Source organism: Bos mutus, chromosome 12, assembly GCF_027580195.1.
Source record: "Bos mutus isolate GX-2022 chromosome 12, NWIPB_WYAK_1.1, whole genome shotgun sequence".
Classification (NCBI taxonomy): domain Eukaryota; kingdom Metazoa; phylum Chordata; class Mammalia; order Artiodactyla; family Bovidae; genus Bos; species Bos mutus.
The window spans coordinates 20,759,370-20,787,118 of record NC_091628.1 but is presented as its reverse complement, the minus strand read 5'-3'; the positions used below and the strand labels follow the sequence as shown (position 1 = coordinate 20,787,118).

Sequence of the window (27,749 nt, the reverse complement as noted above, 5' to 3'; positions counted from 1 at the left end):
TTGTATTCAAGTAAAAATGAAACTTGGTTAGTATAAATAGTTTTCTTTGCTTATTAGTCCGTTAGACTGAAACTTTGCAAAGTACAATTTTATGAAGACCCTAATAAAGATCAGTAATGTCATGGTTATGGGTAAGTTAATTGAATTTCACATGATTTATCCAGTTTTTAAAATTTGCAGCCCTTCTTTGGTGCTCTAAACTTGATTATATAGCAGCGTTTATTTAAGTCTGTGTTTTGCAGACAGGAATCTTCTGACACACAATCTTACATTGTACCTTGGCTATAAACTGGGGATAATAATAGTACCTACCCCACTGGTTTATTATAAACATATTATAAATATGAAAAGCTCCTAGAATGGTGCTTGACACATACATAGTGAGTGCTCATTATGCAAGCAGTTATTATTATTATTGTTTATTTGTGTTGTTCTTGTTACATTACCTGTGTACTTGAGAACTGGAAGTGAATAGCAAAAGGGGAAAAAAGTGTCTCTTTCCATCAAAGACTCATGGGGGACTGTGGTTTATAAAAGGAAATCATTCTAAAATGTTTATAAGATTTAGGATTTAGTGGTTCAAAATCACTGGATTGATTCAGAATTGGATGAGTGAGTGTGTGTGTGTGTGTGTGTGTTTAGAACAATGTCTGCCATATAATAGTTCAGTTCAGTTCAGTTCATTCGCTCAGTCATGTCCAACTCTCTGCGACCCCATGAGCATGCCAGGCCTCCCTGTCCATCACCAACTCCCAGAGTTCACTCAAACTCATGTCCATCGAGTTGGTGATGCCATCCGGCTGTCTCATCCTCTGTCGTCCCATTTTCCTCCTGCCCCCAATCCCTCCCAGCATCAGGGTCTTTTCCAATGAGTCAGCTCTTCACATGAGGTGGTCAGAGTATTGGAGTTTCAGCTTCAGCATCAGTCCTTCCGAAGAACACCCAGGACTGATCTCCTTTAGAATGGACTGGTTGGATCTCCTTGCAGTCCAAGAGACTCAAGAGTCTTCTCCAACACCTACAGTATAATTGTTGTTAATAACTTTTTGCATCATCAGGCATTTGAATTTGAGTACTCTCTTACTAAAGTTTCCTGTAATTAAGTCTCAGAAAACAGCTTTTATAAAACTGTTTTCCTGTCAAATATTCAGAAATAAAAATCCTAATAAATGTTTTGATAGCCAGTACTGTGACTTTCTGTCTTCTTTTTGTTTGTCAGCTTCTCCTTAAAACACATTTCTAAAACTATTTCATTTAGGAGCATGACCCCTGTCCTCAGAAATCTTGGAGTAGAGTAACCATGTTTTTTATGCATCTTTAAGTTCCCTGATCCCACATACCGAATATTTGGTAGGGGCATAAAAATGGGAGAACAAATATAATTTTCAAGAAATATTCTGTCTTATAGTATATTTTAATAGCACCAGTTAAGTAGAACTCTGTGTAGAGTCCTTATGAATGACTGAGCTTTGGGGCTAATGATTGATGTGTATATACACTTTTCTTGTGTTTGATTTTGTTGTAAAATAATACTGTTATAAGAGATGTATAGATAACTACTTGAATGGATAATTTACTGGTTTTGCATATTAATGTATTCTAATATTCTGGATAAGAATATGTAATATAAACATTTCTTTGCATATTTGGCTAGTTTAGATTTTTTTGTTGTTGAGGATTTTTAAAAATTTAGTGAATAAAACAGAACGTTGCAGATAACTGAGTGCTGTTTCTTTTCTTCCCCTACTCAGTTGTTATTTCCCTCCCTGTTCCCCATCCGAGAAGCAGAAATTATCATGAATTTGGTGTGTAGCCTTCCATTTCATGTTTTCTTACTTTTACTCTACGTCTTATGTTACACACATGTAAAACTGCTCTTTAAGTAATTGTTTAGTAGTGCATATAAATGCTGTCTTGGTGTCTCATTTTGCATCTTGCCTTTAATTTGTGTTATCTGATCATCAGTGTATTTGAGTTTTTTTATATATTTATAGGCCATATGGGTTTCCTCGGGTATTTTGGGGTTTTTTTTAGCCCTTTTTTAACTTTGGGAATTATTTATTCATATTTATTGCACATTTTTCTAATGGTTGATTTTAGATTTTTCTACTTGATTTATGTGCTCTTTGCCTTGATTTTCCATATGTTCGGAAAGACCTCCCTTTGTGATTATGACATTGCTAGAATTTCAACTGTAGACTTTCAGTTTGGAGTAATTCAGCTCTCTTGAGTATTCACTTTTTAAGCTAAAGCATTTTATCTTTTTCCTGTACCTGTTTGCTTGCCATCACTGCTTACTATTTTACTAGTGCATTTCAGTTACAGGGAATTTTTTTCCCTCCTCTTTGGTGATGAGGGTGGTAGTGATATGGAAGGCAGAAATAATAAGAAATAACAAAATGAATAAAAATTTGACACATTTATAAAATTAATACAGCTATGTGTAAAATATACTCATGACCCTTCTTGGCCTTTTGTTTTACTTGGAATACATTCTTGATCTAGCATTATGTAGACAGTAAGCAGATAATGCTCATTATTATCTGATTAGGGGTGGGGGTGCATGTACATGGTAGGGGTCCACGTCCTGTCCACCATTGTACATGCGGTCTCTACAGTGCTGTTAGCCACTGGATTCTTGAGCCAGGGCCAGATACCGTTACTTTCCAGAGCTACTGCACTAACAGTTGGAACCTTCTTCCTCCAGCACCACTGGTGCCTTGATATTTATCTTCTGGCAGGGTGTGGCAGTGGGTAGCAGCAAGGGCTTGGGGTTCCCAAGCTGTTTTGCAAGTGTCACAGAACCTTTAAGGTTAGAAAACCTTCCTCAGGGAACATCCTGGCCCAGATTTCTTTGAGCGTCTCTAACTTCTGTCTTAAAAGTAGAATCAGTGCCAGATGAAAAGCTCATGACTCTTGGCCATGGGCTCTAAGTCCTGGCTGACTTGATAGGGGAATCTTGCAGGAGGTTCTCTTGGCATGAGTCTTGTGGAGAGAGGTGCCATTATAGCAGAGCTTCACTAGGAACTCTCTTCTTAGCACTGAATGTGATTTTTTTTTAATGGTTTGATATAAGTCAGTGAAGAGACTTGAGTTCTTAAGTCAGTGTAGAGTGACTTCAGCCCCTAATTTATCAAGTTCAGAAATCTTCGAGGTCAGAATTAGAAAGTCTATAAGTGATATAGTCATCTTGGTTTTGACAAAAATAATGTAAACTCTGGCAATTAATTTGGAAGTGATATTTTAAAATGTGTTCTGTATTTAAAGAAAACTCCAATATTTGAATAAATCAGTCCCTGAGTACGCTGATCTGGGATTTTATATCATTAAAAAAAATCTTTTTTATAAGTGATAAGGATTTTTGTTTTCCTTAGCACTGTATCATTATCACACTTAATGTTATTCATAATCCCAGTAATATATATTTTGAATTTTCCCAGTTGTCTCACAAGCCTTTGCTCTTGTTTTGTCTCTTATTCTCTAATGGTCTGGCCACCCTCCCCACTCCCACTCGTTGCTCTTCCCTGCCCAGTGGCAGGTTTCACTGGAGAAGCCAGGTCCTGTGTCTTGTCGAGTGCCCCACACTCTGGGTTTGACTGACTGCTCTCTGTGGTGCTGGATAAGTTGATTGTGTATCCTCAGGAGTCCTGAGGGACTACCAGTAAACTGGGTTGGAACTGAAGCCTTGGTTAAATTCAGATTCAGCTTTCCCTCCTTTCAACACTGTGTCCTTCCGGCATGAGGCTCACACTGTCTGGTTCTTCCCTTTACTTACGAATGAGACTATGGTCTGGGTCTCTTGGTGCCTTGTGCCTCTGTTAGTACGGAGGTACACAGTAGAAGCACGTTAAAGCACTTTAGATTTCTTAAGAATCTGAGATTCTGATTGAGCGGGTCCTTAGAGGGGGTAGGGAGAGACATAGGTTAAAGACCACATGCAAGAAACCCCCAAACCCTCTAGTGTTACTTAGATGGGTTATGAATCATTACCTTTGGTACATTTACAGTATAACTGGAGTGACACAACTTACTTTTAGCAGATACTCTGGGAAGATCTGTGTTTCATATGAAATGAAGCCTATTTAAATCATTTAACTGTGGAAACGTTTGAGATGTGGTGTGATAGAAAAAACAACTGGTTTGGACCCAGCAGGCCAAATCATTTATTCTCTCTGAGACTTGTTTTTTAATTTACATCTAGAAAGTAGGAATCCTAAGGTATTTATCATAGGCTTGTTTTAATGATTAAATGAAACAATTTATTTGGAAGCAGTCCCAGCACCTAGTGGTGAGTTATACTGAAGTCTGAAGAGCATTACAGAAATAGATTTATTTTTTTTCAATTGAGGTCTTCAGAGTAGAGCTTAAGAAAACTGAAGTAATAATATCTTATGTGCGATTTCATATATATATATACATATAAGCTTTTGCTTTTTAGCTTATTTGAATGATGGGAGACTCATGATGTAGTTTCAATGTAAGTGTAATAAATGTAGCCTTTTTGGGAGGCATAGTGTGTGGACATCTTTTTTTTTTTTTTTTCCCCTTTCAGCTTCATTTACCTCTTAATTCTCCTTTGCCTGGAAGTGAATTGACCAAGGAACCTTTTCGTTGGGATCAGAGACTCTTTGCATTAGTGTTGCGGTTGCCGGGGACGATGTCCGTAGAATCAGAGCAGTTGACAGGTGTGCCTTTAGATGACTCTGCAATCACACCAATGTGTGAGGTGACAGGCGGTAAGTTTTTCGCTGGCAGTAATTCAGTGACTTAAGCAGATTTTATCTGAATGTTTTAAAATGTGCATTTCAAAAATTCCGTGTTTGTTTTGTTTAACAAGTTGCTATTAGAAGTTACTAGACATATATGGTTTTAAAACTACATTGATGGTCTTTGATCTGTTGAATAAGATGTAAATACTATTGGGTCTGATAATGCATGATAATTTTTTTCTAACCGTATAGCAAATGCTAATATTTGAAGTTGTTAAACTTATTTTCTTATCTATAAAGATTGCCAGTGATTTACAAATGCCATAGAATTATTTTCTCTGAAAAATGTTTCAAGAATCACCTCATTGTCCATGTAATGATTAATGCCTAGTTAAGTACAGTTTTACCCAGAGGCAAAGAGGAAGTGAGATAGGTTAGAGGAAAACAGGTAGTGAACTCTTAACCAGCTGTGCTAAGTGAACATTAGTAAAACTCTTGAAACAGAAGATGTAATAGACTCAGAACTTCTGTATGGTGGAATTGGTTAATAACAGGTGGGTTGAATTCATATCAATATGCATCGAGTGCCTACTGGGTGCCAAGCACTGTCCACGCTTTAGGACTGCCACAGTACATATGACAAGCGTGGTATTCTTGCTCTCACGGTGCCTCGTCATTCTCTCTTAAGGAACTGATGGTAAAATGCCCAGGTCTGGCGCACCACTCTTCCATCGGTGTCCTGGGGTGTGACATAGTCTCTGTTCACTGTCCATGCTCTGTTGAGATCCCATCATAGCCAGCTGTGTAAGTCAAAGGAAAGTAAGGTCTAATTAATGTTTTAGGTGCCTTTCTTCTAATTTTCTGTGGATTTTGGAAGCCTGCAGATTTCACAGATGAAAAAGAATACCCTACATAGATAGGTATGTGAAGTAGATAAGTTAAAAGATTCAGAAATCACCATTGATGATATGTTTCAGTGACCCAGAAACCTCAGTTGGTCAAAGAATTAGGGAGTTTTCCACAAACATACATCCTGAACCTCTTCTAATGTAGTACTTTGCTTTTCTTCATGCTCCTGCTAGCAGTAATGGGAGACTGCTCAAATGCCACTCGTTTTCTTATAGTATGCTTTCTTCTTTATTTTCAATGAATGCTGACTAAAAAGTGTTTTGAGAATAAAACACTGAAAAAGTAGCAATAACTGAAAAGCTAACATCCACTGGTGGAGTACTGTTCAAATATGCAATCATGTTAACAGTTCTGTGCATTTTTAAATGATAAGAATAGTGTATGCATTTGTTTTTTCCTTTATAGAGTAATTTATGTTCATTAAGGAAAAATTGGAATGAAATTTGCATGTGTTGCGAAAGTGATTAATATTTTATTCTATTTTTAATGTATACCTTAAAAATTATATAATTGTCATTGTAAGCATATTTCTTTTATTATCTTTAATTAATGAATACTCAATGCCAATTAGCTGTTTTTGATCATGGGAATACAGCAGGATCAATAGACAGAAGGCTTACGTTTTTGGGCTGTATGACAGATAAAATGCTATAACATGAATAAATCATGTTTCAGAGAGTTCTGCTTACTATCAAGTAAAGACACAGGGTGAGATTGCAGGGGGCAGTGAGGCAGAGAACGAGTCTTCCTGGGATGTCTTCTAAGGAGGTGACTTTTTTACCGTAAACCTAAAGGATATGTGTACCCCAGTTTGAATCAGTTTAAAATGTTGCATGTCCTTGGAAATTGTTATTCTCTTTGTCTAAAGAATTAAATAAAGCAACAATTATTCTTTTATAAAAGATATTAATCCCTTTAAAATGATTGTTGTAGCGTCTTCATCAACCCTCTCTCCTTTTTAAAATTGAGGTAAAATTGATGCATACAACATTTTAGTTCCAGGGGTACAACACAATGATTTGATATTTGTTTAAATTATAAAATAATCACTGCAGTAAGACTAGTTAGCATTTGAACAGAACTCAGAATAACAGAGTAAACCATACAAAGATCTCTGTAGAGGAATAGTAAGAGAAGGATCATGCCATGTATTTTGGGGAGCAACAGGAAAGCTGATACGGCTACAAGCTTATGTAGGGAAAAGGAGAGAATAACAGGTTAGTTTCTAGAGGTGGGCAAGGGCCAAATTGTGAATAGCCTTTTAGGCTGAAATAAATATTATTTATTTTCCCAGTGTGATGAGAAGTCACTGGAGGGCTTTTTATAGGAGATGACATCTGATTTCCATTTCTGAAAGACCACTTCAACTGCTAGATGAGAATATACTGTAAAGCGGTGGGAATGAAAGCAGGGAGACTAGGAGAGATGATAGTACTTTGATCTCAAGTGTTTATGTTTGGAGATGGTGAGAGGTGGTCTGATGGAAAGGAAAGACTGAAGGTAATGCAGGAAGAAGGAATCAGGGATGATTCCTGGGTAGTTCACTTGGTCTGAACAATTGGAGGTGAACGGCTATGCTATGTACTGAGATGGTTACTCAGGAGAAGCAGGTTGGGGGGAGGTGCAAGGATGGTATCAAATTTTAAAAATACCTAATAGACATGTTGGTAGAAGTATTAAGGATAAAAAGCATTTTATAAAAATTGGAAGACTTTTCTAGATTAAATAAATTTAACTTTCTTAACTTCTGTAAATAGGACTGTTGCCCAACTTAGTATTACTACTTTTGTGTCTTAATCCATTTTATTAATACTAAAATCCTTCCTAATCCCAAGGGAGAAAGTTTTTTTTTTCACTTTATTGCTGTGTTAAGATTTTTTTCTTTTTTTGTGGACCCTACATAAACACAAGTGAACCAGCTTCTTGGCTTGAAAGTGTGTGTTTTTCTCACAAATATAGTGAGTGATCTCAGACACTTTATCCTTTAGTACAAAGTATCAAGCATTCCAAGAGGTAAGTTTTGACATAAAGAATAAGAGAAACATAACATAGGTTATGGGCTCACTTTGTAAAGATGTCTAAATTTGCTTTAACTTTGAAAAGAGTTAATGAATTTTTATTATTTTTATAAGTGATTCAAGTTTATTTACTTTTTCTCTAATTTTCATAAAATATCTTTGTTAGTAATTTAATGTCATACTAAAATCATAACTTATTTACTTATATTTTCCTAATCAGTTAGTTGATGACACAGGTTAGAGAAGTGTAGAGGATTGCCACAATTTTATATTTAGGAACTTTTGATTTTATTGACATCATCAAAATATTTTTAAATATCGTGGAATAAGATACTGAGCTTTTATATAATCTCCTAAATACCTTATGTATTAAGATGATCAGCATTTTTATGTATGTGTTTAAACTGACTCAAAGAATTTTTAATTTGCCAATTCTTTCTCATAAGTGTGGTACATACAAACTTTCTTATTTTAAATACTGATTGCAAATTAACATCATGGTTTTGAGGGAAGAAGGTGGTATATCCAGATGAATGTTTCTGATGCCTTGTAAGGGTTTGAATCTTGGCTGCTCTATTGTATTAACTTGGATAAATTAATCCCTCTGTGCTTTAGTTTTCTCATTTGTAAAATGGAGAAAGTAACCCATATGATTGTTGCTAGGATTAGAGAAATTAATAAAATAGAGTGATTAGGATAGTGCCAGGTGCACAGACACTCAGTAATTGGTGGGTATTTTATAATTACGGCTTTCATTGTTGCATCCAGGTAAACCATTTGTTACATGATACTTGTTTTCCTAAGTAAAGCTGACTCTGAGGAGTTGAATCACACTATTGCCTAATGTTAATATCCTCTTTTCTGAGTAGCCTTTAGCAAATCACGTGTTCAGTTTAAATTGATATGAGTAATTTGATATGTCAAGTATAATAATACAACATTGTTTGGTAGTAATTGGTTGAATTTGTTAAGGAATAGGATTTTTCCATATTGAGCTTATTACAAATAACACTGTAGGATGTTTGATTAAAGATTTTTAGTTGTCATGATTTTAAGCACTGGTCTAGATCAGAACATACAAATATGTAAGTTACATATATAATGATAAATTTTATAGTAGTCACATTGAAAAGAAACAGGTAGGGAACTCCCTGGTGATCCAGTTCTCAGGACTCTGCATTTTCACTGCCTGGGTTCAATCCCTCAAACCAAAAAAAAGGAAGAAAAACAACAAAAAACCTAAAAACAGGTAAAATTAATTTGTATAGAATCATTTATTTAAATATATATCAAATATTTCAATGTGAAATTAATGTTTTAAAATTATTGAGATATTATCATCTTATGTCTACAAAATGAAGTGTGTATTTTTCATAGTTACTGTACATCTCAATTTGGACTAGCTCTGTTTCAGGTTCTTAATAGCCATATATAGGCAGTGGCTGCAGTATGGGACAGCACAGATCTGGCTGTATTTATTGAAAAATCCCTGTTAAAGAAATCTTTCCACTGGTATTTTTTCTTAATTACGATCATTTTAATGCTTCTGAACTAAAAGTTTTATAGGTTAAAATATTCAAGAGGGAAATTCATTTAAGATAGGTAATTTCTAAGTATGTAAGCCAAATGAAATTCAGAAAAGCACATGCTACTGTGTATTATTTTAAAGTGCAAATACTTAAAATATGTGGTGTCTGCCAGCAGATCACTTAAATAATTATTGGGTGTCTTCTATGTCCTTAGCATTAATATTTAGTGATACATTTTTCTTCAGGAGGTGTAAGATTTTAAGGGGTTAGTTACCATACTTTACCACAATATGTGTAGTAAAGATAAATTATATTGGAACTCAGTTGGAAAATAGTTTTTATATTTATATATATACTTTAAAAAATATTTCATTTCATGTGATACATTGTATATATGTAATGATTTTTTTCATTGTGGTTTGTTCAGACCAATATTTTTATTTTCCGTGTACCTTTAATTAGAAGAAAAAACTTACATACTCTCATAAAATGATATTGTTGATTGAAAATAAATTTTTTTGTTTTGTTACTCTTCCATTAGATAATGAAAAGTCCAAACTTTATCATTGAACTTTTGTGAATCAATATTGTTAAAAACCCCACTATGGTTCTTTTTTGCTTAAAGTAGCAATTTTTGCAACTAACTAGTTCACTTTATTTTTTGTTTGTTTCAGGCCGCTCATACTCTGTATGTTCTCCAAGAATGCTTAATCAGTGTCTAGAATCCTTGGTGCAGAAAGTACAAAGTGGGGTAGTAATAAACTTTGAGAAAGCAGGACCAGATCCTTCCCCTGTAGAAGGTATTATTGTCATTTTCTTACGACATTTTAAACGTGCTTTATCAAGTATTCAGCTAGAACTGAAAAATTACTATGATTTGGCTTTAACATTGACAAGGTCAAATTATTAAGATGACAGAAGAGCTGTTGGTAAAGTGGCACGATTAAATAGGAAAGTCAAGGTTGTACGAAAGTGGTTTGGTCCTATCGCCTTTTTATATTGGTTGTTCATAGCCTGATAATTTGTAAGAGCTAAAACCCTTTTTAAACATGAACAGAATAGTGTATTTCATTTTTTAGTATTGTAACATTGACTCTCTCCAGTGTATGTGCCTCTCCCGTGTCCCTTGATTCACAAGAGTGTTCAGCCCTAGGTGTTTATTTAATTCCTTAGCTACAGTTTTTACTAAAGATCAGACTGATCAGAGCCAAATGGTTGGTGTGGTTCCAAAAATGAGAAACCAGCCTTTGCTATTCAACTTGATTCTTTTAACTCTAGCTGAGCCCTGCCTGGCTTTATTCTAATATTCTGTGATCATGAACTATTTATATTAGCCAGAGGGTATAAGGAGTTTTGCCAGAACCAACGGATGGCTTACATCTGGACCCTCTGCCTTGTACGACATAGCTGAAAACCAGAATTAGAAAGTCGTTAATGACACTTTGGCAGAGTTAAGGCAGTAGAGTGGGTAACTGGGAGAAGAGAAATGTCATAGAGATGAGAGCAGAAGATGGAAAGATTATATAAATTATATTGCTGTGTTCAATTTAAAAAAAAGAAACCTTAAAAGAATTGAATTGTTAGACATGGAATATATTTATTTTAAAATTATTTTAGGACTTTGCTTAAAATTAGGCACTCAGTAAATGTTTGCTGTACTGTTGAAGAGAGTTACCATTTTCTAGGATTGTTTTAGGTTAAAGGTAGGTGCCTCAAATCTATATTTATACATTAGACTTTTGTTCTAGTTTTTAGGCTTTAAGTAAAATGATTTTTAAAAAATACTTATTTAGCCATGCTACTGCTGCTGAGTCACTTCAGTCGTGTCCAACTCTGTGCGACCCCATAGACGGCAGCCCACCAGGCTCCTCTGTCCCTGGGATTCTCCAGGCAAGAACCCTGGAGTGGGTTGCCATTTCCTTCTCCAATGCATGAAAGTGAAAAGTGAAAGTGAAGTCGCTCAGTCGTGTCCGACTCTTAGCGACCCCATGGACTGCAGCCTACTGGGCTCCTCTGTCCATGGGATTTTCCAGGCAAGAGTACTGGAGTGGGGTGCCGTTGCCTTCTCCATATTTAGCCATAGTTACTTAGTGTTTACTAAGCTGAGCATGATGATGAAAAAATTGATTATTTGCCCTTATCATCTGGTGGGGGAAACATGTCATTTGTTAAGCAAGTATTTACCGTGAGGTATATTGGGCAAGCAAAGGATGCTGTGGGACCTCCTTTCAATTGTGGAACTCAAAAGAGTCGAAATTTGCTGATGTTACCCTCTCGTGAATTCTGATCTAATCTAAATTTTAAAGTCTTAGTCGTGATAGTATTCTACTGTTTAAGAAAAACAGGAAAATCCAGAACTAAACAAGTATTAAGATATTTTTACTAAGTAATATTAGACATAGTTTAACTTCTTATGTTTTTTTCCTTTAATGATATTTACTTTTTAAAATTTCTTTGCTATAGATGGGCAGCCAGATATATCAAGACCTTTTGGATCTCAGCCTTGGCATAGTTGTCACAAACTCATTTATGTCAGACCAAATCCTAAAACTGGGGTTCCTATAGGTCACTGGCCTGTTCCAGAATCTTTCTGGCCAGATCAAAATTCTCCAACACTAGTAAGTACCAGAGATTGTGACTTTATAATAGTAACTGCTTTTCATACTAGCTTTAAGTACTACTATCAGTTAAAGGTGTGGCTATTGTGTAGAAATTAGACAAATGTTCCAAGTGCTCTGATAAGCTATTACTTGATTTAGTATACTGTGTTGTTCATTATAAAATAATAGAAAAGAGGCATCGTTTTCCTTTAGAATCTGAAGTTATGCTTATGTTTTTATTATTGGCATCTGATTACAGAATCATAGATATATATTCTAAATATATAAATAACATAAGGATTTGTTCTCAGGGACATAATACAGAATTTAAATGAATGGTTATAAAATAATTTTGATGGTTTCCCTGCAGCCATTTAGGACTTAATCTTAGAAATTCATGTTGATTTGCATAGTTTAGTTATATTCAGTGTTCTCAGTCTGGAGGTTTAAGATAGAAAAGATTTTCTGGTCTTATTTATAGGAATTATTTTTAGTAACAAGTAGGGCTTGTTGAGTGGTCATGGTGAATTATCAGTATTCACTATATGGTTCTTATAATAATAGGGTAAATTTAACAAATATCTATTCGGTCTTGTTAATACACATTTTTCAGATTAGTATTTTTTGTAGTAACTCAGAGGACACTGTGGAATATTTTGTGGGAGAGCCTGACAGTGGTTCTTTTGATGTTACCCTTAGAAGATAAGAATTGTTATTTCAAAGATCTTTAAGTAGTCTTTAATAACTTTTGATGTGGCTCTCATTTATGAATTAAGTTAAACTCTTTGAAATCTTTTATACTTTTAAATCTGTATCAACTCTTCAGGATAATTTTTTACTTTTATTCTATACAAGAGCTGTGATATTTCTTTTGTTCATTAGGGATTTAATAAAGTAGTACATGAAATAAAGTTTTTATACATTTCAGTGAGAGATCGTCTTCCGTTTTTTGATTGAACCATCATAGTTTTTTAGTCTAACCTTAGAGAGCTCTCGATTTCTTTGGTGATTTTAGTTTCTCTTCTGGAGCCTTTCAGAATTCTGAAAGAACAGCTATCATATTTGTATGAAATACTGTTATTTATTCAATTATATTGAACACTTACAGTAGTGCATATGGCACATGTTGAGTCCTCATAGGAAGAAATCCAAAACCAGTATCACAGGCATTATCTGTCAATTTTACTCTAGTGGTCTATTGCAAATTGTTACAAGCCATAGAGGGTTTTGGAATGTGGGTAGGATTTTAGTTGGAACAGGAAACAATGTTGAAAATATGGAAGTAGGAAAGAACAAGGTGAATTTAGAGGAATGGAAAGTATCTGAGAATAGGTGGTTCATAATATGTCTGTAGGACATTGAGAATACTATTAAATAAACTAGATTGCTCATGACTTTACATGCAAGGTTAAGGAATTTGAGCTTTTCTCAGTGGGGTTCATAGAACTGAAGACATTTTTAAGAGTGTTCCTTTAGGAAAATTAATCTGGTGGTGGTTATATGCAGCAGAATCAGCAGATGAATTGGCAGGTAAGCTGTTTACCTAGAGGACTATTGCTATAGTTGACTTAATACAGAGCTGTTGTGCTTAGTCACTCAGTCGTATCCGACTCTTTGTGACCCCATGGACTGTAGCCCGCCAGGCTCCTCTGTCCATGGAATTCTCCAGGCAAGAATACTGGAGTGGGTTGCCATTTCCTTCTCCAGGGGATCTTCCCAACTCAGGGATTGAACCCAGGTCTTTGGCATTGCAAGCAGATTCTTTACTGCCTGAGCCACCAGGGAAGCCCAATATAGAGCTAGTAAGAGTTTGAATTAAGATGTTGGAAGAGAGAATGTTAAAAAAGATATTGGAAAGAACTGGCAAATTTTAGTAACTGAAGGATATTAGAGGGGAAATGAAATTTCTATAAATAATAGGATTTCATATAAGAGGTACTGATACTGAAATTAAATGTGATTTATTAGAGACTGGTTCTGAATTTGAATTATGGCTCTACCAGTTATTAGCCATGTGTCTTTGGTTAATTATCTTCTTTAAGCCTCAATTTACCATCTGTTAAATAAAGATAATAACTCCTGTCTCATAGGATTATTTTGGATATTAAATGGATCTTAGTATTTTCATCTAAAAAAACCCCATGAATCATAGACTGATTCAGTAAGCTGTTTGTCAGGTACATGACAGGTACAGGAGCAGAAGATGAGTAAAACATAGTGCTTCCCATCTGGAACCTTCTGTAGGAAGGTCAGCTGTATAAACATGATAGAGTCCAGTGTGCCACCTGTCAAAGTGGTGGAGCAGAGGCCAGATGAGGTGGTACCTAACTGCCTGGTGTGGGTTTGGGGTATGTGGTAAGAGTGTGTCAGGAAAGAAGCCTCTTAGAGGTTGGTACTTGGCAGTTCAGACTTCAAAACTTTGTTTGCATTAGGCAAGGGAGAAAACTGAAAAGCAGCCAGGGATAACATGAAACACAGGAGCATGAGAAGATAGTGATTTCTTTGGGCCACTGCAAGTTGTTTTTAAGGCTGGAGCACAGGGTGTATATGGGGTGGTAGTTAAAAGGCAGATAGGGACCATATAGTCAAGGCTCTTTGTTTAAAAAAAAAACCAAAAGAGTCTGGCCCTATTTTTAGGTGATTGGATGCTACTTTTACTCAATAATTTGAGGCAGGAAAATTATATGATTATATTTATATTTCATGGCCATGGGATTGATTGGAAGGGGCTGACTAATTAGGGATACTAATTAAAAATATACAGTTGTACAAATCTAGTCTAAGGAATTATGAAGGCATGAATTAGAGTGGTAAGAAATAGAAGAGATGAGAAATCAGAGAGATGAGAATTTAGCATTGACAGAGGGCAGCATCTAAAGTAGTGAGCATCTGCCCCATATTTATTGTTTGCTAAGTGGCTTAGAATTTGTGGTATCACTGAATCTAGGTCTTTGTGACAGTTAAGTATGGAGGGTAAGGCGGAGATAATTAAGGATAACATTTAGGTTTTTAGAACAGGTTATGTGGTTTGGGGGTGAAATAATGAATTGGGTAGTAGTATGTTTGAGGGACCTATAGAAAATTGAAGTTATGTCCAGTAGGTGGTTAGATACATGAAGAGAAATGAGAGATGATCCCAAGACAGTAGTTTTGGGAGCCACCAGTGTATGTATTGATAGATAGTAACTGAATCTAAAAGGAGTCCTTTATATTTATGAAATTTCACATTATTTCCTCATAGCTCATATTTTCTTCACCAATCTTCTTTTGGTGAGACTTTTAGGAAGGAGACTGTTAAAGGGGGGAATAGAATAACATGCTTTTTTTTTTTCTTTAAAAGTCTAGGGTCTCCAGAGTGGGGCATATTTACCATAGGGGTAACCAATAGTTTACTGGAATAGTGAAGGAAACCAGTAGAACTTCTATTTGTTTTCTTTTTCTATTTTTTAATATTATTTTGGTATATATTATATACCTATAAATTAATAATTTACAAGTATATATATTTTAAAACCTCGTACTGATCAGTGTGCATCATCAGTTTGGAAATCAGGTAGTTAAACTGCTACAACTGTGTCTTTAGGAAGGTTTCTAATTACGTTAATTACTTGTTAGATGTAAAAATTAATGAGCACTTAATTAATTCTAAAATATTGCATTTAAGTTTTCTGATGCATTTGATTTTAAGACTTAAAAAACTTTAATCCTGTGCAGATTTTGAAGTGTTTATTTTTTTTCTTGTGAATATTGATAGTTTAAGCATTACATTTTAAGTATTATCTTTCCGCTTAGTGGTGCTTTTGATAGTAAATTAAACTCTCACTAGTGAAACTGAGAAACTGAGTAAACTCTGATGGTGAGGGATACGAAAAGTTTGTTTCTGAGAGTTTGTGAAAGAGTAACAATAAGACTTTGCCTTCTAGCCACCTCGTACATCTCATCCTGTAGTGAAGTTCTCCTGTACAGACTGTGAACCCATGGTTATTGACAAATTGCCTTTTGACAAATATGAGTTGGAACCTTCACCACTGACTCAGTTTATCCTGGAAAGAAAATCTCCTCAGACATGTTGGCAGGTAAGCTGAAAGACTGCAGTGATTTAAAAAATTTATTTATTTAACTTATATTGAGGTGTAATTGGTCGACACTTGCGTTAGTTTCAGGTGTACAGCAAGCTACCTGTTACACATGGACATACAGCCTCTCTTTTCAGATTCTTTTCCATATGGGTAGAGCATTACAGAGTAATGGGCCCTGTGCTGTGCAGTAGTAGGTCCTTATTAGTTCCATCTATTTTATATACAGTAGTCTGTATATGTCAATTGCAATCTCCCAGTTTATCCATCCCTGCCTCCTTACACCCCAGTAACCATAAATTTATTTTTCACATCTCTCACTCTTTCTGTTTCGTAGGTAAGTTCATTTGTAGCCTTTCTGTTTAGATTTCACATATAAGCAATATCATGGTATTTGTCTTTCTCAGTCTGACTTAATTTCACTCAGTATTAGTTCAGTTCAGTTCAGTCTCTCAGTCGTATCCGACTCTTTGCGACCCCATGAACCGCAGCACGCCAGGCCTCCCTGGCCATCACCAACTCCCAGAGTCCACCCAAACCCATGTCCATTGAGTCGGTGATGCCATCCAACCATCTCATCCTCTGTCGTCCCCTTCTCCTGCCCTCAATCCTTCCCAGCATCAGGGTCTTTTCAAATGAGTCAACTCTTCACTCAGTATTAGAACCTCTAAAAATTTAATTTGGTGTTTTTTTTTTAATTTGGTGTTTTTTAAAAAGTCAAATTGAATCCATGGTTTATATAACATTCTGCAAAGGTTATTAAATGTGAACTTTTAACTACTTTTTAACAGGTATATGTGAGCAATAGTGCAAAATACAGTGAACTTGGCCATCCCTTTGGTTACTTGAAAGCCAGTACAGCACTGAACTGTGTCAACTTATTCGTGATGCCTTACAATTACCCAGTGCTCCTTCCCCTTTTAGGTAAGTCATTCTTGTCATGTTCTCTGTGGCCTAGCATACATATGAATTTTCCTAAAAGCAATCTTTGAGAACATCCCTCCCTTTTTGAGTTTTCTTGTCTTCTGGAAATTAATGAAGATTTTTATTAATATTTTAAAATATTGAAGCTGTTAAGGGTTTTATAGCAACCTCTGCATGTTTCTGATATATTGAAAGTCAGGGTCAAACACCTTTGATTCTACAAACTATTGAAGATAATACTATATTTTGTTTCTAAATTAAATATTCTAAGTTTTTTGCAAATCAGATACCTTACATAGTTAGAATTAGTAATGCAGACTTTGTGTATGGTAAATAATTAAGATATTTTGTAGAAGCATAGTTCTTGGATCTGAGTATTTTCTTTTTAAGAATTGTATTTTGGCAAATTTTTTAGTGCATGAATTTGTTCTAAAATGATATTCTAAATAATATTGATAAGCCTAAAGTTGATTGGAGACCCTTTGGCTGTAATTTTTTGAGGGGTGTTATTGGAGAAGTCATCTTTTCCTTCATGGAATTACACCAGATTTAAAGCTTGATAGACAAAATATTAGTAGGTATGTTTTCACATATAGTTTGTTTCTGTATTCCAATCTGTTTCATGTCTAGATTTTCCTTGTGTATTTTCTCATTCTACCTTTATTATTACATTTAATTTGAGACCTTAATTGGCACCTTTTCATTTTTAAAGTGGTATTACTACTACTCAAAAATGTCAGAACCCAAAATTTATCACCTTTAATTTTGTTAAAAATATAGAATTGATGTTTCCTCTCTCTCTTGTAAATAATAAAGCAAACTTTAAAAATGAAACTTCCTTGACTTGGTTTTCATGTGTGAAAACACTGAATGATGATAGTTTGTTCTCATTATGCATTCATTTATAGATGATCTGTTTAAAGTCCATAAGGCAAAACCAACTTTGAAATGGAGACAGTCATTTGAAAGTTATTTGAAGACAATGCCTCCCTACTATCTTGGGGTAAGAATATTACTCTTAAAAATAGAATGTTATAAAATGTTGTATTATGCTTATAGTTTACTGTAGGTATTAAAGCTTTTATTTATTGCTGTTACAGAATAAATGTCATGAAAAATTTACAAATGACCCATATAAATATGAGAAAGAAATGTTTCAGTGATTTGCAGAATAATGATGATGGTGAGAATATATATAATGCTTATCCAGGCCTGCCTGATACAATCCTCAGCACTTTACATGTGTTACTTAACCTCATTTAATTTATATGGTAACTGTATGAGGCAGAAATAACTGTTTTTATTTCACAGATATGGAAACTAAGACACTAAAAAATTAAACAATTCATCTAAGGCTACACAGCTAATATCAGGGTCAGGAATTCAATCCCAGGCAGCTGGCTTTAGAATTTAAGCTTTTACAATTAACTTTTTTAAATTGCAGTTTTATTATTATTTCTCCTTACAGGTACAAAAAAGGTTTGTTTGCATTATTCTCTGAATCTCAAGAAACATTCCTTGAAACCTAGTGTATCACAATAGGACCAGTAATACATATATTATTAAATACATTGTTGTTGTTTAGTCGCTAAGTCATGTCCGACTCTTTGTGACCCCATGGACGGTAGACTGCCAGGCTTCTCTGTCCATGGGATTCTCCAGGAAAAGAATTACTTGATTGATTTTGTGAAAAATAACTTCTAGAACACTTGATTAAAACATTACTTCTGCTTTTACTGCAGGAATATTGTAGTATTCAACTGTAATCTTTCTAAATGGTCTCTAATAACATTAATTTCTTAAGCTTTGAAATCATGTATTATAGTTGTAAGAGAAAATCTGTGTGTGTCTAGCAGATAGTACCAGCTGTGTAGGAGAGGGGAAAGGAGGAAACACTGGAATATGAACTGCTGCATATATTTGACTCATGTTTCATAGCATCTGGGGGGATGTAGCCAGTGCCACATGGATATTAAATATCTGGTCTGGGATTTGATTCCAGTTTGGCACCAGTGCTTTTATACACTTTGTAATATGTCAGTGGGTGGCTGTCATCCTTTTTCTGACTTTTTCCCATTCACATATGCTAGACTGTTGTGCCAGTGACATTTTTCATTGCACAAAGTAGTTCTTAATTAGCCTATCCTTACCCAAGGTAAGAATCTTCTATTATCCTTGACTCCTCTTTTCACTTACCACCCAAGTTCTGTCAAATCTATATCTGCAATGTGTCTTCTGCCCCCTTCTTCCACATGATACTAAGAAGTCCAGGACTCCACCCTTTCCTACTCTGGGGGTTGTTATTACAGCCTCTAATCCTTTAGTATTTCAAACTGCCTTTGATACCACTGACAAACATTTTAATGAAGTACAAATATGATTATGTGACCCTTATTGAAGAAAAGGAGAAGTTTTGCGGGGGTGAATTTTTCAAAATTAACAATACGTTTATGGCTCCACTGGTAAAGAATCGGCCTGCAATGCAGGAGACCTGGGTTCGATCCCTGGGTTGGGAAGATCCCCTGGAGAAGTTAATGGCTACCCACTCCAGTATTCTGGCCTGGAGATTCCATGGACTGTATAGTCCATGGGGCCGCAAAGAGTCGGACATGACTGAGCAACTTTCACTTTCATTTTTCATGGCTATAAATTTTTGACAAGCTTAGGATTGAGTGTGATATTTTCTTTTTTCCCTGTAGCCTTTGAAGAAAGCTGTTAGAATGATGGGAGCACCTAACCTAATAGCAGACAGTATGGAATATGGACTTAGTTACAGTGTCATTTCATACCTCAAAAAACTGAGTCAGCAGGTAATATTAAGAAATAGAGCCATTAAGTATTTTGAATGGTATTGGCTAAGGTGGTCAATAGGCCAGATACTAGTTCTTGATGGTTCTAGTAGAATTGTATTAATAGATTACGTTTTAAAACCACATATGTATTAACATAATTCTCAAGTGCATGATATGCTATGTTTTGAAATGACAATTTCAAATAATAATTTCTAGTTTGTGAAAGTAGCTTTATTAATGTGATCCTAGCCTTGTATGTTAACATTCCTCATGTTTTCTTTTGGGAAATTTGTTAGAAATTAGTTTTTCTTAGTCAAGAAATATCAGTTTCTTTTGCTTTATGTTTTAAAACCTATAGCATTTTCTGTAAAAATGGGAGTTTCTTTTGCAGTATGTATAAAAATACTGAATTTTGTCCTTTTGGATGTAAATCACATTAGTAGGTACCAGATTAGTCAAGCAGTATACCCTTTGACTGCCAGGTTATTAAAATTATATAAAGCACAATTTTTCCAGTACTTTTGCCATCTCTACTTCAACTGCTAATTGAATTGTAGGTTAGAAGAGTCAAAATATTGCTGTTTGCTTTATCTGTGAGCATTCAGTTATGTGCTAGTAATAATGTCTTTAAGTAGATATTGATAAGGTTGTTTTCTAATTTTATGTCACCTCTGAATTGGGAATTTTTATTTAGGGTGTATTAACTAACATATCATGGTTTCAATGTAGTGGGTGTTAATAAATCGAAGTTGTGTTTGTGTGATTTTCTCCAAAAGGTAAGAATTGTGATGATTTAAAATCATAAGACATTATTGTTTAAACTGTGTTCAGTTTACCAAGCACTTGATATAGACTACATAACTTAAGTAGTGTTTTTAATTTCTTATGTTCTCTTAAAATGTGATAAATACTTAATTTATAAAAGACTGGAACTACTTTTAGCCTTTAATTTACCAGTTCAGATCATGTCAAGACAGCTTTTATTTATTTTTGCTTTAGGCCAAAATAGAATCTGATCGAGTCATCGGTTCTGTAGGCAAAAAAGTAGTACAGGAAACTGGAATTAAAGTCCGAAGCAGATCACATGGTTTATCAATGGCTTATAGGAAAGATTTTCAACAGCTGCTCCAGGGTATTTCAGAGGATGTTCCTCACAGACTGCTGGACCTTAATATGAAAGAATACACTGGGTTCCAAGTTGCTTTGCTCAATAAGGTAATAGTTATGTGAATTTTGTACTGCTCTAGTAATAGTCTATATTGTCAAATATGTCAAATTTTCTATTAACTGATACCCAGTTTGTCCAAACTTCTATACCTCTGCAGAATAATGATCAATTATGCTATTAATATTATTGAATCATTGAATTTTAAAACACTATACATGGTGAGTGGATGAGCAAATGGACTGATGAAGAGCAAACCATCATGTTCATTTTATAGATAGAAAACAGGCTTAGAGATTGCCTGAAGTTACATAGCTAATAGTAGAATTCACTGTAGTTTGGTACTTATACTACTGACCTTGGCTACACAGTATAATCCTGAAATGCTTTATGAATACTCATTATTAGAAAGATCTTCATCCCAGTTGCCTGTTTGTCGAAACTGACAGACTGGTTCTAAAATTTATATGGAGGTATAAAGGTCCTAGAGTAGCTGAAACAATTTTGGGAAAGAGTAAAGCTGAAAGACTTGCACTGTCTAATTTTAAAAGTTACTATAAAGCTGCAGTGATCAACATATGTGTTGCTGGCATGAGGAAAAATATTTTGGTCAGTGGGACAGAAGTAGACCTTTATATATAAAGTTAATTTTTAACAAAGATGCCAGAATAATTTAGTGGGTAAGAAGACAGTCTTTTCAACAAATAGGGTGGGAACAGTTGGCTATCCATCTGCAAAATAATGAACTGATCCTTATATTAGTTAATGTGATCATAGTTATAAATGTAAGAACTGAAACTATAAACTTCTACAGGAAAAATACAAGATGTTGGATCTTGGGTCAATGAAGATTTCTAAAATACAGCACAAAAAACACATACACATAACAATTTCATACACTGAACTTCAGTAAAATTATAATTTTTGTCTTCAGAAGAAACTTTGAAGTTTCTCCCAGACAAGCTACAGCCTGGGAGAAAAGCATATGTTGAATAAAGAACTTGTATCAAAATATATAAAGAAATCCTAAGACTCAGTAATAAAAAGATAAGCATCCAATAAAAAAATACACAAAATATTTGAATAGGCACCTTACCAGATAGGATATACAGACCTGAACAAGCACATGAAAAGATGTTCAACATTATTAGTCAAGTGGGGAAATGCAAATTAAAACCACAGTGAGATACCACTTTATGCCCACTAGAATGGCTAAAATTTAAGACTGAAAAATATGAAGTGTTTAAGGTTATAGAACAGCTGGAACTCTTACACATTGTTGATGAAAATTATCAACAGTTAATTTGCAGTTTCTTAGGAAAGGTAAATGTTGCTGTATACCAACAGTTCTACTTGTAAGTATCTACTGAGATAAATGAAAATACGTGTGTATAAAGGGTTTGTATGCAAATATTCATAGCAGCATTAGTAATTGCCCCAAACTGAAAACAGTCCAGTTCAGTTCAGTTGCTCAGTCATGTCCTACTCTTTGCGACCCCATGAATCGCAGCACACCAGGCCTCCCTGTCCATCACCAACTCCCGGAGTTCACTCAGACTCATGTCCATCGAGTCAGTGATGCCATCCAGCCATCTCATCCTCTGTCGTCCCCTTCTCCTCCTGCCCCCAGTCCCTCCCAGCGTCAGAGTCTTTTCCAATGAGTCAACTCTTTGCATGAGGTGGCCAGAGTACTGGAGTTTCAGCTTTAGCATCATTCCTTCCAAAGAAATCCCAGGGCTGATCTCCTTCAGAATGAACTGGTTGGATCTCCTTGCAGACCAAGGGACTCTCAAGAGTCTTCTCCAACAACACAGTTCAAAAGCATCAATTCTTCAGCGCTCAGCTTTCTTCACAGTCCAACTCTCACATCCATACATGACCACTGAAAAACCATAGTCTTGACTAAATGGACCTTAGTTGGCAAAGTAATGTCTCTGCTTTTGAATATGCTATCTAGGTTGGTCATAACTTTCCTTCCAAGGAGTAAGCATCTTTTAATTTCATGGCTGCAGTCACCATCTGCAGTGATTTTGGAGCCCAGAAAAATAAAGTCTGACACTGTTTCCACTGTTTCCCCGTCTATTTCCCATGAAGTGATGGGACTGGATGCCATGATCTTCGTTTTCTGAATGTTGAGCTTTAAGCCAACTTTTTCACTCTCCACTTTCACTTTCATCAAGAGGCTTTTGAGTTCCTCTTCACTTTCTGCCATAAGGGTGGTGTCATCTGCATATCTGAGGTTATTGATATTTCTCCCGGCAATCTTGATTCCAGCTTGTGTTTCTTCCAGTCCAGCATTTCTCATAATGTACTCTGCATAGAAGTTAAATAAGCAGGGTGACAATATACAGCCTTGACGTACTCCTTTTCCTATTTGGAACCAGTCTGTTGTTTCATGTCCAGTTCTAACTGTTGCTTCCTGACCTGCATACAGATTTCTCAAGAGGCAGGTCAGGTGGTCTGGTATTCCCATCTCTTGAAGAATTTTCCACAGTTTATTGTGATCCACACAGTCAAAGGCTTTGGCATAGTCAATAAAGCAGAAATAGATGTTTTTCTGGAACTCACTTGCTTTTTCCATGATCCAGAGGATGTTGGCAATTTGATCTCTGGTTCCTCTGCCTTTTCTAAAACCAGCTTGAACATCAGGAAGTTCACGGTTCACGTATTGCTGAAGCCTGGCTTGGAGAATTTTGAGCATTACTTTACTAGCATGTGAGATGAGTGCAATTGTGCAGTAGTTTGAGCATTCTTTGGCATTGCCTTTCTTTGGGATTGGAATGAAAACTGATTCCAGTCCTGTGGCCACTGCTGAGTTTTCCAAATTTGCTGGCATATTGAGTGCAGCACTTTCACAGCATCATCTTTAAGGATTTGAAATAGCTCAACTGGAATTCCATCACCTCCACTAGCTTTGTTCGTAGTGATGCTTTCTAAGGCCCACTTGACTTCACATTCCAGAATGTCTGGCTGTAGGTCAGTGATCACACCATCATGATTATCTGGGTCGTGAAGATCTTTTTTGTACAGTTCTTCTGTGTATTCTTGCCACCTCTTCTTAATGTCTTCTGCTTCTGTTAGGTCTATACCATTTCTGTCCTTTATCGAGCCCATCTTGGCATGAAATGTTCCCTGGGTATCTCTAATTTTCTTGAAGAGATCTCTAGTTTTTCCCATTCTGTTGTTTTCCTCTTTTTCCTTGCATTGGTCGCTGGGAAGGCTTTCTTATCTCCTCTTGTTATTCTTTGGAACTCTGCATTCAGATGCTTTTATCTTTCCTTTTCTCCTTTGCTTTTTGCTTCTCTTCTTTTCACAGCTATTTGTAAGGCCTCCCCAGACAGCCATTTTGCCTTTTTGCATTTCTTTTCCATGGGGATGGTCTTGATCCCTATCTCCTGTACAGTGTCACGAACCTCCGTCCATAGTTCATCAGGCACTCTACCTATCAGATCTAGTCCCTTAAATCTATTCTCACTTCCACTGTATAATCATAAGGGATTTGATTTAGGTCATACCTGAATGGTCTAGTGGTTTTCCCTACTTTCTTCAGTTTCAGTCTGAATTTGGTAACAAGGAGTTCATGATCTGAGCCACAGTCAGCTCCTGGTCTTGTTTTTGTTGACTGTATAGAGCTTCTCCATCTTTGGCTGCAAAGAATATAATCAATCTGATTTCGGTGTTGACCATCTGGTGATCATCAACTGGTGAATGGATAAAGATACAGTATATCCATGTAAAAAGGAAAAGACAGTAAAAAGGAATAAACTACCAATACATGAACAACATGGATGAATCTCAAAAACATGCTTATGGAAAGAAGCCAGATAGAAAAGATTACATATTGCAAGATTCCATTTATGAAATGGGATGTAGAGAGAAAGCAGATTAGTAGTTGCGGGGATAGGAATTGCGAGTGACTGCAGGTGGGCACATGGAAACTTGTGGAGTGATGGGGATGTTCTAAAACTGATCCTAGTGTTGGTTTCACAACTGTACATTTATTAACGCTCAAACTGTTTATGTACAATGGGGTTGTTTTATAGTATGTAAATTACACATCAAAGCTTTTATTTACTTCTGTTAGCCAGGATACATAATGAAATCTTGGACAGATGTGAGTTTGAGATAATTTGGTTGAGCTTCACTACTGAGTTTTTATCTTTTGGTTATTAAAACAGTACATTATGATGGTATCATATCTCTTTATTCTATTTTTTTAAGCTAATTAGTTGACTTGTATATCTTATTTTCTAAGCTGTGCTGCGGGCTGGAGATTGTAGTCTTTTAATTCTGTTTCAAAATACATTTTGTCTTTGAATCTTTTTAAAACAGGATTTGAAGCCACAGACGTTTAGAAATGCATATGACATACCAAGACGGAATCTTTTGGATCACTTAACAAGAATGAGATCTAATCTTTTGAAGAGCACCCGCAGATTTCTTAAAGGACAGGATGAAGGTTAGATCATGGTTTTAATATTGGTATTTCTTCAGTAAACTTTTCTTTATATTGAAAATACAGAGTGTTATTATAACTTTTAAAGAGTTGACTGTAATATTACATTCTCATTGAATGAAGTAGAAAGTTGAGTCATCTCTAATTGTCTACACTTCTTCCTACCATCACTGTTGCCCCAAATTCTGTTCTCCAGAGGAAACAACCTTTGGTAATAGCTTAGTTTCCTTGTGGCTTTCTTCATACATTCACATACACAGGCACACACAAAATCATTTTCTTGTGATCTACTAGTATCTGATAGTTTAACTCGGAATGGCCAATATATGTCATATTCTAGTATTTCCTTAACTATACCTTTGGCACCTACAAGTCAAGTCAGATGAGAACTTAACCCTTTGCCAACTCTGATGTAAACATTTCAACTATAGTTTTATATGAAAAGGATCATCTATGTGATACCTCTTTTCTGTAAATTATGCTTTAAATTCTGCTTTGGAGTAGAATAGAAGAGACATTTTCATAGAAGGGTTACACATACTGTTTATTCTATATACTGAAACTAACTGTAATATTTTTGCTTTGTTTAGAAGATAAAATTATTTAAAATTTTATTTAAAAGCACTCAAGATTTTATGTCACAATATTTATAATGGCAACAAACTAATTTAGAATATATGGTAAGGAAAAGCTGCCTGGAATAGACCAGGTAGCATTCACACACAAGGACACATTATTTGTTAACTAAATGGAAGGTAGTTTCAGCGAAGTTAACTTTTGTTATTGCTTTGTTCTGTTTGAAAAGACCAAGTGCACAGTGTTCCTATAGCACAAATGGGGAATTACCAGGAGTACCTCAAGCAAGTACCTTCTCCATTAAGAGAACTTGATCCTGATCAGCCGCGGAGGTTGCATACATTTGGCAACCCCTTTAAGCTGGATAAAAAGGTAAATTTGAAGTGTTCGATTATATAATTTTTTTTTTTGTGGGAGGCACAGATTTAATAGTTCTTAATTTAACTAAAGTAAGCCGAAATTATTTGCTTGGTAGAATACTATGTCAACATCTTTAAAATGTACTTTAATGGGAATTGGAGTTTGTCGTACAACTGAAAACCATATGTAAAGTCAGGGAAATTCTTCGTTGCTACAGGGTATGATGATAGATGAGGCAGATGAATTTGTGGCTGGACCTCAAAATAAACATAAACGACCTGGAGAACCAAATATGCAAGGTGTCCCTAAGAGACGACGCTGCATGTCTCCACTGCTGAGGGGCCGGCAGCAGAGCCCAGTTGTGAACAACCACATCGGAGGGAAAGGACCACCGGCACCTATGACCCAAGCACAGCCAGACCTCATTAAACCCCTTCCTCTTCATAAAAGTAAGGGTTTTTCTTTAAACAGTATTTGCTGCTTTTAGTTTGGTTCTGCATGAGAGAGAGTTTTCTGATATAGAAAAAGTGGATAAAGTTCCAAGAGTGTCTAGAGAAGATATTTGTTTATTCCAAATTAGCATGTAATCATTTTTTATGTCTTTTTAATGAACATTTCGTATATTCATTCATTATGCTTAATAGCTATCATGATTTGAAATATCATTTGCAAATCTTTAGCGTTTAGAAATGACAGTTTTTAAAGGGGCATTATCAATACCCACAGAAAGATAGTTTTCAATTTGTTTAATTTGGCAATTAATTATTAAATGATATGCTTAATTTAGACAGGGTTAGGCATTGAGATGTAGCTGTAAACAGATAATAGTGATCTCTGCCTTCATTTATAATGAGGAAAGAAAGTCATCACACATTTCCTTAGAAGTGTGATGAATATTACAAAAAGGGAAGTCAGGTATACTTGGGGAAGTATTTGGCAAGAGGATTTAGTCTGTGGGGTCAAGGCAGTTTACTGAGGAGGTTCTGTTTAAGCCAACACTTGACGGATGAATGGAAATTAGTAAACTGAAGCTGTGCATTTACGACAGTAATAGTACTCTTACAGGAAGAGTATACTCAGAGGCATACTGTGAGGAGCAGGGCATTAAGGGAACTGAAGCATTCTGGTATATTTGCGGGCTGCTGGGAATGAGGTAAGGTGAGAACCAAAAGAAAGACATGCACAGTCTATTTCATAGAGGGTCTTGGAAGCCATTGTAAAAAATTCTAGACTTTATTCTAAGGACAGTGAAAATCCATTGAAAGAGGTAGTGATCTGATCTGATTGGCATTTCATAAAGACCAGGCTGACATTACTGTGTGGAGTATTTTTTGTTGTTCAGTCGCTGAGTCATGTGGAATAATATTATTGGGGAAGAATGAGAATTGATGAAGGGAATGTTTAATGGAGTAATTAATTATAGGTGGTGATCATTCATGGGTAAGAACATCTTAACTGGAGAGAAGCCAAATATGATCCCTCCTGATGGGATTACACAGTACTACATTTGAAGTATCTGCCACCCAAAATACTGAATGAACATCAATCTGATCAAGCCTCTGTAGCTACAGGGAAATAATTAGCAAAATCCAGATCGTGGTAAATTACAGGACAAAGAATCTGGTGTGGATATAT

General features: G+C 35.5%; 1 protein-coding gene across 4 annotated transcripts in view; it reads left to right on the top strand.

The window, feature by feature from the left end:
• Window positions 1-27,749, top strand: part of INTS6 (integrator complex subunit 6) — a 104,394-nt gene that overhangs the window by 53,332 nt on the left and 23,313 nt on the right. For all 4 annotated transcript variants that reach the window (XR_011466299.1, XR_011466298.1, XM_070380351.1 and 1 more), the window contains 11 exons: window positions 4,553-4,736; window positions 9,840-9,965; window positions 11,629-11,783; window positions 15,689-15,841; window positions 16,633-16,765; window positions 17,674-17,768; window positions 19,465-19,575; window positions 20,557-20,772; window positions 25,055-25,181; window positions 25,984-26,126; window positions 26,332-26,563. Coding sequence is in view for 2 of the 4 variants with exons in the window: in XM_070380351.1 (XP_070236452.1) it covers window positions 4,553-4,736; window positions 9,840-9,965; window positions 11,629-11,783; window positions 15,689-15,841; window positions 16,633-16,765; window positions 17,674-17,768; window positions 19,465-19,575; window positions 20,557-20,772; window positions 25,055-25,181; window positions 25,984-26,126; window positions 26,332-26,563 (1,675 nt within the window). In the remaining 2 variants the exon portion in view is untranslated. The remainder of the gene's footprint in view (window positions 1-4,552; window positions 4,737-9,839; window positions 9,966-11,628; window positions 11,784-15,688; window positions 15,842-16,632; window positions 16,766-17,673; window positions 17,769-19,464; window positions 19,576-20,556; window positions 20,773-25,054; window positions 25,182-25,983; window positions 26,127-26,331; window positions 26,564-27,749) is intronic.